The sequence below is a fragment of the Carex rostrata genome, chromosome 9 (genome assembly GCF_964058835.1).
Source record: "Carex rostrata chromosome 9, lpCarRost1.2, whole genome shotgun sequence".
Taxonomy (NCBI): domain Eukaryota; kingdom Viridiplantae; phylum Streptophyta; class Magnoliopsida; order Poales; family Cyperaceae; genus Carex; species Carex rostrata.
The window spans coordinates 6,970,267-6,982,132 of NC_135926.1; the positions used below are offsets into that span (position 1 = coordinate 6,970,267).

The 11,866-nt window shown below is 34.3% G+C and overlaps 1 protein-coding gene across 3 annotated transcripts; it reads left to right on the forward strand.

Moving 5' to 3' along the window:
* The first annotated feature begins 2,974 nt into the window (after positions 1–2,974).
* LOC144559190 (mitochondrial import inner membrane translocase subunit TIM44-2-like) lies at positions 2,975–10,865 on the forward strand. 3 transcript variants are annotated; one of them, XM_078308172.1, is made up of 14 exons: positions 2,975–3,283; positions 3,451–3,557; positions 4,348–4,422; positions 4,672–4,747; positions 5,398–5,442; positions 5,808–6,236; positions 7,249–7,317; positions 8,896–8,960; positions 9,079–9,147; positions 9,242–9,314; positions 9,552–9,656; positions 9,906–9,977; positions 10,087–10,149; positions 10,430–10,865. In XM_078308172.1, exons 1-14 carry the CDS (start codon positions 3,221–3,223, stop codon positions 10,559–10,561), a joined length of 1,443 nt encoding a protein of 480 aa, XP_078164298.1. In that variant the 5' UTR covers positions 2,975–3,220; the 3' UTR covers positions 10,562–10,865. The 3 variants fall into 3 exon arrangements, with proteins under 3 accessions (XP_078164298.1, XP_078164300.1, XP_078164299.1); XM_078308174.1 differs by lacking the exon at positions 2,975–3,283 and having other exon boundaries at positions 3,493–3,593; positions 4,672–4,746; positions 5,396–5,442; XM_078308173.1 differs by lacking the exon at positions 2,975–3,283 and having other exon boundaries at positions 3,494–3,557; positions 4,672–4,746; positions 5,396–5,442.
* The last annotated feature ends 1,001 nt before the right edge of the window (positions 10,866–11,866 follow it).

The window sequence follows — 11,866 nt, forward strand, 5'->3', positions numbered from 1 at the left end:
TTGGTCATTTCCCCAGGCATCTGGTGGCAGTGGATAGTCCCTCTTCCCAGTCTCTCCAATGCAACAGCACCACCCTGACTATGGTGGCCCTGTGCCCTTCATGGTATTTGGCAGTCTTTGGTATTTCCCTTGGGTGGTCACAAGCTATTCTACACGTGATGTGATAAAAGTTACCTGCTTGCCTCCCATATGGTAAGATACCAGTTAACCGGCCTAGAGAGGACGTTACTTCTTTGATGCCTGCCATGTTCCATGCTTGCAGTGGCAGTCCCACAAGCCTAATCCACGCCTGGTATGGTGCTGGGTCATATTGCGTGTTCCATGTTGGATCCCACGGAATAATACCCACTTGAACCCCTGGTTTGATGGTGTATGGACTATTCCAAACTGCATTTCTCAGTGTCTGTTCTCCCGGACATATGACCAGGTATGGCGCCACCTCGTGCGGGTCTCCTGACAGTACTGAGTAGTCTTGCGGCATCCATCCTCTCCTGCTAGATATGCGTCGTGCAATGATCTGCTCAAAACCCGGCTCTGCCGCACCTTCTACCATTACCACCATACCCGTTCTATTGAGATATTCCGTACCTGGCGTCAGCTGCTCTCTATGAGGCAAGTAAACATTAATCTGTTCTGGCCTCTCATCCCAGAACGGTTCCATTTTCTGTTTTCCTTTCCCTTTCCATTTCTCTACTCCCTCTTTTAGGATCTGTGCGTATGTTAGATTTTTGTTGCTTAGTCTGTCCTCCTTTGGAACTTCAAGCTGCACCTTCTCCTTTATATCTGTCTTTTTATTTGTCTGGTTGCACCTACCGGAGTAATGACCCAGTTTATCACATTTAAAACATCTCATTGGTTCACGACACTGCGCTCTTTTATGATCTTTGGCCAGACATCTTAGGCATCTACGCTCATTGAATGCTTTAGCGTATGCCTTCTCATTTTCCTCTGAGAGAAATACTTTTTTCCTCTCATTGTCTCCGTATTTTGCATTAATGGCCGTCCTTTGATATCCTTTGTCCAGATTTGGCTTACTCCTTGTTGCATCAACTCTGAACCATCCATTACCTTCATTTACTACCTTCCTCCCTGCTTGACGTACACTGGGAGCTTTAACTTCCCTTTGCACCATGTTAGCTACCATTCTGGGGTTCGCACCCCATCTTCTGTCCCAATACGGTCGCCTCCATGTCGCCTGAGTCGCCCCAACGTTTCGCTCTTTCTTTCGCTCCATTCGCCTTTTCATAATAAGAAATTATGCAAGTTCACAATCTACTAATCTGAGCATGAGCACAAAAAATCATGTAAGCTCATTATCTATTAATCTAAGCACAATAACTTTTGGTTCTTTTTTTTTCTTGTAATTTTTCTTGCCTACTTTAATAAAGGAGTTTCAGTTATAATAATGTAAGTACTAGTACAGATGCTATATATATGTACTGGTACGAAACTATGTGTAACTGGTTTTTGTTCTGATTAATGAAATATTACCTACGGGCTTTTAACTAGAAAAAAGTTCAGCCAGTGTTGAAAGGAAAGACTAATTATCTCTTCTCAGGTCATGACATGTAGAAAATATTCTTAATCGTAAGATTATATATGCTGAATGAAGAATTAAGAAATTAAGGAAAAATTGAAAGAGGACCAAAAAATGTAAGATATCAATAATTTTTTCGTTCTAGCACCAATTTAAGTCTAAATAATTGTGTACAGGTACGTGTGGTAAGTATGTGTCTAATTAAATTTAGACTTCTACATGTAAAAAAAATATCAAAAAGATGTATTGATTTAAGGAAGGCAAATTATTTTATTAGAGAAATAATATTCAATATAAAATTTTGTCTTTTAATGAGAGTCGTTGGTAGATCAAGACATCTACGTGCTTAGTATAAGAATGGAGGTATAATGAGATACCAGTTTGTTGCTTCTGTTAGTCACCGAAAATAATTACATTTGAGATTTAATTAAATAAGTAATTTCATTGAAATGGTACAGTTATTGAACTGTTAAAAAATAGACATTGAAAGTAATAAAATTTCTAATTTTTTGTTCATCTTATCAAAGAGTAAAGCTAATGCGTGCTTATGCTCATTTAGAGAACTTAGCGAGTATAAAACCACAAATTTAGTTGAAAGATCACAATAATAGAAGGATCACAATATTTTTGAAAAAATAAAAAATTTAAGTTTTTTAAGTATTCCTTTGTCAAAGAATGTGAGAGATTTTTTTTTTTTTCAAAAATAGATCACAATATTTTTCTGTATTTACCTAGAAGTGACTTTTGAACCGGTATCAATAACTTAGATTTAAAACATTTTTATTTTTTTAAATAACACACAAAGAAATATTTTAATTTTCTTACAACCGCAAAAAATCCGGCTTAAAAATATTGATCCGAATTATTTGTCGTAGTCTATCTAATAAATCAAATTATATAGTATTATATTTATTTTCAAAGAAATATATAAAATTATAACATTTTTTTGTTTAATTAAAAAAAACCTTGAAGCCATACAAAAAAAAATTGCGGAAAGTTAACCTAAACCCGCAATTTTTTTTTTGCTGTTTCGGAATTCCAAAACCGCAAAATAAATTTGTGGTTTTAGGATAACTTTCTGCAAAAATATTTTGCGGTTTGAATATTTTTTTAAATCTTGTCAAATAAAATTTAGATTCTGAAATTTGCGGACTGCAAAATAAATTGTGGTTTTATGCTAATTTTCTGAAAAATATTTTGTGGTTTGAGTATTTTTTAAAATCTTGTTAAATAGGATGTAGATTCTGAATTTTAATATATTTTTTTTGGATATTAATAAAAATTTCGGTGACTATTTCCTTCGACAATAAAAAGATACCCAATTTACATCTTGCGGAAGAAGTATACAGGTGGTTTGGACTTTGGAGCCATTAAATAAACGGAAATAAAACCAACCAACAAACCAAAGGGAAAAAAAATCAAGCAGCGACAGCTCTCTCTGTTAGTTGACCCCACTGGTCAGTTCGATTCTTATTTAGGGTTTTCGTCCGACTCTCGTTTTCCACCTCTCGCAGAGCACATTGTACCCCGCTGCTTCAATTACACGCGGCGTCGCTTCTCGCCGTCCCTTGGTTGGTTTCCATTCTTTGGTACGCTCGACAGGGGAGTGGCGCGTGAACAGTTAGTTACTCGTCAGACTGAGAAAAAAGAAGTCCAGAAAAAGGAGGCAAGAGAGAGATTGGCATGGCAACTTCGACATTGCTTCGAGTTCTCAGGCGATCTTCATGTCATCTTCTTCTCACGCCGGTATGAATTCTACATTTACCCCTTCATTTTCCACTTTCAATGGATTTTTTTATCAGAGTATCCCGATTTTCCAGGTAGAAATCTTCTTACGATATTAGAAAATTTCTCTATACTTCTTTATGGTAGGATTTTTTGTCTATTGATATTTTCTTTTTATGGTTATTTAGGCCCAAATTAGACATCTTCAATTGCCTGGGGGATATAAGCACACAACTAATCGACATTTAAGTGTTTTTAAAGAGTTTTCTAAGCACTTGAAAGGAGAAGCTAATAGGTGATACTTTGCTTTTTGAACCAAGGGTTTGATTTGGTACTATTTCCTATACATTTAATAAGCTCTATAGGTAGTTTAAGTTAAGGCTTTGTTAGCCCCAAGTACAAATTATTAAGCCATCAAATGAACTAAGATGGCCTAATTCACACTCTCAATTGACTATGGGTGTACATTGCAACACGAAACTCGCCAGAAAAACACAGAAATCAGAAAGGGCTAAAATGGAGGTTAGACCATTAATCAAAGTTTTTTTTTTGCCTTTCTGGCATAATACAGACCACTATGTGCCCGTAGTGACATAACCAGTGTAATACCAACTTGATCTAGGTTCACAATAATTGTTTTTGACAATGTTTCTATGAGGCGCACAATTAATTGTAGGCTTTTGATTCTATTTATTTCGCTTTTAATCAGTTACTTATATGGTATGATTGAGGTAATAAGCTGGATCAAACTTGTTCCAAGCTATTCTTGTTTAAGTTTTCCCAACTGAGGGTTAATTAAGGAAAAGTTGGATCAGACAACCACTTTGTTGCACAATTGAAGCTTATCAAATGGTTATCTACCTGATAAAGGCTCAGTGGATGTTCACTGCGGTGAATCTGGACACAACTGCATAGGCAGGGAAACCTTTACTACTATCTGGGGCAACAATTAGTATACATATCAGCGTAGTGCATTGTAGGTTTATTCCACTACATGATAGATTTATTCAACTAAGTACTTATTTAATGCTGTGGTTTAACTATATTATTTCAACCTGGAACACTCTTTTCTTGATTTGGAACAGCAACCCTGAGTTTCAGAAATCGGTGAAGGAGCTAAATGAAAAGATTGGGGTGGTGACTGATGATTTGAAAGTAAAGTAATTTTCTTATCCTCTAGTTTATCTGTTACTTTTTTCGTTGTTGTTTCTCTCTTGAGAATGCATGGCCTGACAAGCATGTAACAGTGTTATTTAGTTTTGCCCAATTTAATTTAAATTCAATTGGGCCTCAATTTAACATGTTTTATCGGCCAAAATTGACCAGTCATTTTGCTTTTGGACTTAATGCATCTGCAATTTAACTGAAAACTACATTAGCTTTATTTCGATGGGTACTTGCTTATGCAGGACAAAGAAAACAGCTGAGAAAGTCTACAAAAGCGTCGATGAAGTTTGGACTGAAGCTGAAGAAACATCAAAAAAGGTTTTTTAAATGTCTTAAGCATTTATCTTTTTATCGTCAGTTGGAAACTTCTGTATGATCCTTGTCTTATTTGAATCAAATCAAATATCAAATTTACAGAATTACTTAAATTTGACTTGGTAGTATTTTTATGTAATTAAAGTAGGCAAGTCTTTGTAAGCAAGGCATAAGTGCGTATTTAATATATACATCAAATTAAACTATTTTGAATTTTAGGTGCTATACTTGAATTTGCCCTTATCAATCTGTTATTGCTTCTGAAGTGTTTGATTTACCAGTCTTTTTGGAATTATACCTGCGAGTTGTGAGAAGATGGTAAAACATCACCTTACCAATCTGACTTGACCTGTTATCAGATGAAGTCTTCTGTGTTGCTTCAACTCATGAAATCTGAGTCAAAATTAATTCCTACATATGCTGGCTCTGGTTATTTGTAATTTATCTGTATCCAGTGCACTAGCCCAATGTGAATCCAATGGTTTAGTTAAGCTACACTTGATTTGATAGACTGAAATCATGACAACATGCATTAAGCAGTTAGTTCCAAATTTGGTCTAAAACAAAGGTTGACAAACAAGTTGTGATACTTATTACTATTTTTATCATTTTACTTTTAATTGTTATGAAAATTTGTTCTTTTTTTCTTATAGGTTTCAGCCAGTGTCAAGGAAAAGATTTCGGCTGCAAAAGAGGAGGTACTCCAAATCAAAATTTATCAGTAGCTTGTCCAGTGGTCCTTGTAGGAGATTGCAAGTTGAGCCGGTAATTAACCAGAACCATATTTCACCAGCACCTTATATTGGAAGTTTTGGGTTTGGAAATCTGATATGGCCTCATAAAATAAGGACTGTACTGAAGGAACTAAAGTAGTGTTGGTAGGGTACAGTTCTGGGTATTGTACACTCGGATAACCTCAACTAAGTGCAATGGGCATAATAATAATTAGAATAGGAAATTGAAATAAAATAAACTTAAAACCATAATGGATTTAGGATGCAGTAGAACTGGTACCACCAAAATCCTTGCTTGCTAAAAGTTTCTTTGATGGAATATATTCTAGGTGAAAGAGACTTTTGGTCTCGGGAAGGAACATATCACAGGCACCAGCCAGGGTTCTGAACCCAATCCAAACCAAACTAGCTCCTCCTCGTCAGAAAGCTCGTCCCAGGATGCCTCAACTTCAAGTACTAACCAACAGGGGCAATTTGGGTACGGGGATATTTTTTCGAAACTCAAATCAACAATCTCCTCGGCCTCGCCGGCAGTGTCGTCAGCCTTTCAGAAATTGAAAGATACAAAAGTTACTAATTTGGCGAAGAAGAGTTTTGAAATGGTGAGAGATGAGCTGAGCGCTGATAGCAAGACAAGGACAAAGAAGATGCAGCAGGCTGCGGCGGCTTCAGGAGAGAGAAGCACGAGGACTGAAGTGGTTGTGGTCCCCATAAAGAGGTCGGTATTGGGGGAAAAATGGGAATCTCTCAAACAAAAGGTAGTGATTGATGTTTTGATTCACAAAAACAGGATGATGCAATTTTATATTCGCACTGGGATTTTCTATTGATAAAGCGTGGGCATTCCCTAATCTGATATTACATAGGCATTGCAACATGAGATTTTTTGTTATTGTTTTTTCATGAAAAGTATGAACTAAAATGAAAATATAATTTACTAGGAATCAAGGAGATGCATCCTATAAATGCATGAGAATCCTCTTATGTTACCCCTTTTGTATTGGTATGAATGAGGGAAAAGAAAGGTATTTTGGTGCCTTGTAGTTTTGCAAAGGCATGTGAGATATTGTTGAAGTTGTCCAACTTAGCAAAATCTCAATATATATGTATATTATCAACAAATTTTCTTGGCTGACCAAACTAGAGAAACGTGTCTTATACCTCTAAAAATCATGAGAAATATAAGATATACCTTCATTTCCTTACATGGAAGTATTTCTAAAGCTCCTTTGTTGTCTCTTTACCTGAGTGTGGAAGGACAGGCAAGTTTGGGTATAAAAAACAAAACAATAGGAGGGTGTTACTTATGGTTCACTTTTCTTCAGGGGCATAATTGTTTGTTTCTTTTTTCTTTAAAGGGTACAAAAGCTATTTTAGTATTTAATGACTACTATAGGATTCTTCCGGTTTTCTTTGATTTGTCTGAGTGTTTGCCTCTATGAGACTCGGTGACAATCACTCTGACCAAACATAAAATAGAAGTTGCATGTACCATGAGGGATAGAAAATAAGCAAAAGAGTCGTATTCATACAAAATGTACTAATGAGTAATACATCCCAAATCAGAGGAAGTTGGTTATTGATTTTTGGTTAGAGTTTAAAATGTTATTCTGATATAATTTTTGCACTTTGTTTCTAGATGCTATAAATATAGTATAACTGGTGTATTTATACAAGAGCAATTCATGCAAAGATCTTAATATTGGCCTTTCGTCTGCAATTGAAGTATTTTCTGCACCACTGCTAAATATTTGTATTGTTTGTTTGTAGATGCAAGGTCATCCGATGTTCAGGAAAGTCACTGGTTACACCAAGCCTGTTGTAAATAAGGGACAAGAGGTATTGCCATTTCTCCTTAATTTTAAAGTTTTGAAACTTGTTTGCACTTTTTCTGCATATGGGCAGGGAATTTTTATTTGATATGCACACACTTGTATTTTTATTTCTGTATTAGTTATGGCTATCTTTATCAACAAGTTGTGGTAATCTGGACTGCGTATCTCGTACATTTAGTACTCAATGAATGGACTGGAATGGTATAATGAAAATTGGGGTACTTCACTTGTTTTGTTATTTAAGCCAAAGTGTAGGCCTTTCCCCATGTTTGCTTGTGGCCTAAAGCTAAGGAGGTCTAAATTGGTTATTCCAACTTAGGCCGGTCTAAATTATTCATGTTTAGTTGAGACCTAAAGTTAAATCATAGCTTAAACTATTCCTTGTTTGGTTAGAGTTGGTGGAGGACTAAAGTTTTGAAAACCTAAATTGGTTAATTATTTATAATAAGATACTAATTATATAATATTAATATATTAATAATAACTGTAATATATTATATATTAGGCTGTGGCTAATTTGCTGCCGGCAGTGCTGCCGCTGTTTTTTTTTATTTTGTGATGTCCAAACAATAAATCCAAACCGTTAGATGTTTAATCTATATTATAATCTACTTGGAGACCAAATTTTACATTTTTTGGAATTTTTTTACTATATATTAAGCTGGTTTGAAAACCGCTGATTTCAATGATGCAGAAATTTACTGAAATCAGCGGTTTTCAAACCAGCTTAATATATAGTAAAAAAATTCCAAAAAATGTAAAATTTGGTCTTCAAGTAGATTATAATATAGATTAAACATCTAACGGTTTGGATTTGTTGTTTGGACATCACACGGCTAAATATAGCCCCGGCAGCACCTCTGCTGAAATGCTGCCAGCAGCAATATATTAACAATATAAAATATTAATTATATAATTATATATTAATAATAATCATTAATAATAAGATACTAATTATATAATATTAATATATCAATAACAACTATAATATATTATAATAATGATTTACTATATTAACAATATATAATATTAATATATTATAATATTATTATAATAATTATTTAATATATTAACAATATAAGACATTAATTATATTTTAATAATAATTATCAATACTAAGATACTAATTATATAATATTAATATATTAATAATAACTATAAATATTATAATAATTATTTAATATATTAACAATATAACATAATATTAATAATAATTATTAATAAAAGGATATTAATTATATAATATTATTATAATAATTATTAATAATAATATACTAATTATATACAAATAAAATATTATTATAATCATTCAAGTTAGGCCACGATGTGGAATAAAAATTAAACCACCATGTGAGGTGGTTTAATTTAGGCCGGCCTAAAGATTGGCTTATGCCATCTTAGTCCGTCTCAATTAAGGCACGTTTGGTGGAATAATGAGGCCTAAACTCCTTATTCCACCCTTTAGGCCACAACCAAACATGGTGTTTAAGATTAAGGTCTCAGTTTGGTTGAAAAAGTTTCAATTGCAAAACCATGTTTAACCTTGTAAAGGTGACTAGACGATAACAGCCTGTATTGACAGATTGCAGAGGATGTCAGGGAACGGTGGGAGACAAGTGACAGCCCTATTGTCCACAAAATTCAAGAGTACTCTCTCTCTCTCTCTCTATCTCTTTTTCTTTGATGACTTGCTATATTCTTCGTCATAAATGATTCTATTATGCTGTTTAATTTTTTTTTTCTTTTTTTTAACTCTTCCTGCTAGTTTGAATGAGACCGTCTTTGGAGAGACTGCCACAGGTCTATCTTTCAAAGAAATCCGTCGGAGAGACCCGTAAGATAATTGGCATAATCTTTGTTATTATTTTTTTGTTATTGTTACTAAGTGATTTTATTTCTTTTATGTTCTTTGAAACGGGATGCTTAAGATCATTTTCACTTCCGGATTTTGTTTCTGATGTACAAGAAATAATACATCCCGTTCTCACTGCCTACCATAAGGTACTTGAACTTATGATACTCCTGTACCTTCTATTTGCTAAGCATACAACATTATATCTTTTACTTGAATTTTTATCACAATAACACTGGTACAATATGGTATTTCTTGATGGTTGTACATATAATATGCATGTTTCAGGCTTGAGACCATACATGACATTGCATTGCATGTTTTTTCCCTTGACTTGAATATATGCTGATGTAATTGTGCTGAAATGGAATTAAATAATTCTGTAGGGGGATTTGGAGACATTAAAGAAATATTGCACCAAAGAGGTGCTTGAGAGGTGTAAAGGGGAGCGCACTGCCTATGAATCTCAAGGAATGTTCTTTGATAAGAAAGTAGGTTTCTGCATCTTTTTAGGATCGTTCACATTTATAAACCCATGAAACCATGAAATATCTTTTAGGTCCTGCAATAATGTAAAAGCATCTTTGATTCCGGCATTGAGCCTGAACCTATCATGGGAGTAGAAATGTGGATCTGAAATTGATTTGGGCCTGAACTGAATCAGATGACCTAACATGAAGTAATAAACCCACTTGCCGTGAACTGAAGTTTTAGAGTATTTTTTTATTGTGCTTTTGCAGATTCTTCACATCTCAGAGGTTGATGTGAGGGAAACCAAAATGATGGGGTCGACACCAATAATCATATTATTTGTAAGAAAATATTGGCTCTTAACTTACTATTATATGTTTCTTTTGTTGTGAACTATTATTTTCATTTCTGATGTATCCCATTCTTTTTTGTAAACTCTTATAAATCCAGTTCCAAACACAGCAAATATACTGTGTTCGTGATAAGCAAGGAGAAATTATGGATGGTGGGAAGGTGAGCTCAGTTTCATTTTTTATGATAATCTATTGATTTAGTATAAAAAGGTTGCTTGCAATCAATATATACCTCATGGATATGAAGCATTGGGTTTCATACATTAAATGGCATTGGTGTTGTATCAATTAGGTCTCAACTGGTCTTTACCAAAAATGAAATGTTTTATTCTTATTTTTATTTAAAGTGGATATTGAGGCTAATTTGTTCAGACCAAGGCCTACTTGCATTGTTTGAGGCAATTTCTGTTGCTAACACTTAAATATTTTTCTGTTGGTAGGACACGATACTCACAGTATATTATGCATGGGCCATGCAACTGATGGATGCTGATGAGGCAGGTGAGGAATCATATTTCCCAGTTTGGAGACTGCGTGAAATGCAAGAACAAGGTGTACAAGCTCTTATTTAGATATATGTCATATGATGTTTCTATATTTATTCATTTTTAGTCTCTCTTCCATACTAAATAACTAGCATTGTGCCTCTCGCTAGAGGAGAGTACACATTTTGACGAATTTTGCTTCTCATCAGCTTGATTTTTGTTTGTTATACAGCCCCAACCAATTTTCTGTTGTGAAAGGAAATATCTGTAGCCTTTTAGTTTATTTGTATGTTTTTATGTGAAGCAAATTTTGCTCTCTTATGAGCTCTTATGCAGGATTTTGTATGGATAAATGCTCTCGTAAGAAATTATTAACTTCAATCTTCATAAATTCACTGTCCCTGTTAGCATGTAATGTAATGGTACCAAGAGCGAACATTTTGGTACCCTATTGCTTTTTTCTCAAATTATTCTTTTGATGACTTGATGGCATTGCGGCCAATATGATCATCTTGTTGTTAGGGTGATGTAATAAATTCTCTAATTGAAGTTGAAAGTGGGAAGGATAGAGTTTTAATTAGATACTTTAATTTAAAATGATGTTTACTTAGCTTTATATTTAAATTGAGGAAATTTGCCTTTAATATTTGTCTCTAGCTTATGAGAATGACAGAAAGTGGTAATTGCTCGCCATGCATTGCCTTGCTCAATTGCACGTCTCTTTCTTATTGAAATAGTGGTACAGACCCCTGCTCCAATCAGGGGAAATAAATCTGCTGTGATTCTTTGAGAATCACAGGACCCTGTTATTCCAAATCTCAAAACAGATAAAAGGTTGGATTTGAAATAACATGGTCCCGTGATTATCAAAGAACCAGAGCAGATTTATTTCCCCAATCAGGACCAATCTCCACTTCTGTACAGCGGTTACAGCATTAAAAATGTTCTTTGACAAGAGCAGATAACGTGAAGGAATACTCTTTTGTGCACTAACGGGGTCTGGAAATATCAGGTTAATGTCGTGTCCTTGTTCATAGCCTATAAAAAATTAAAGCAGGATGTGCAGTTCTCACAATAGATTATAAGAATTGAACAAAGTTCCGATTATACTTTGATGCCTCCCAACGGCATTAATATTTCAAATGATTTTACTGTACCAATTTCTAATTTGCCTTTTGAAGTCGTGCATGATATTTCCTGTTTTATGCTGTGCGCCTGTGCATATACGTGATTTGAATCCCCGGTATAAAAAATAATGATAAAGGATATCACCACGTTCACCTAGCATGAATGGACAGTACTAACGAGATATTTTTCTTTAGAAAGCTATCCAATGATACTTCTAAATCCACTTCATGCTTTTAGTTTAATTTATGAAGTGTTAGATCTATT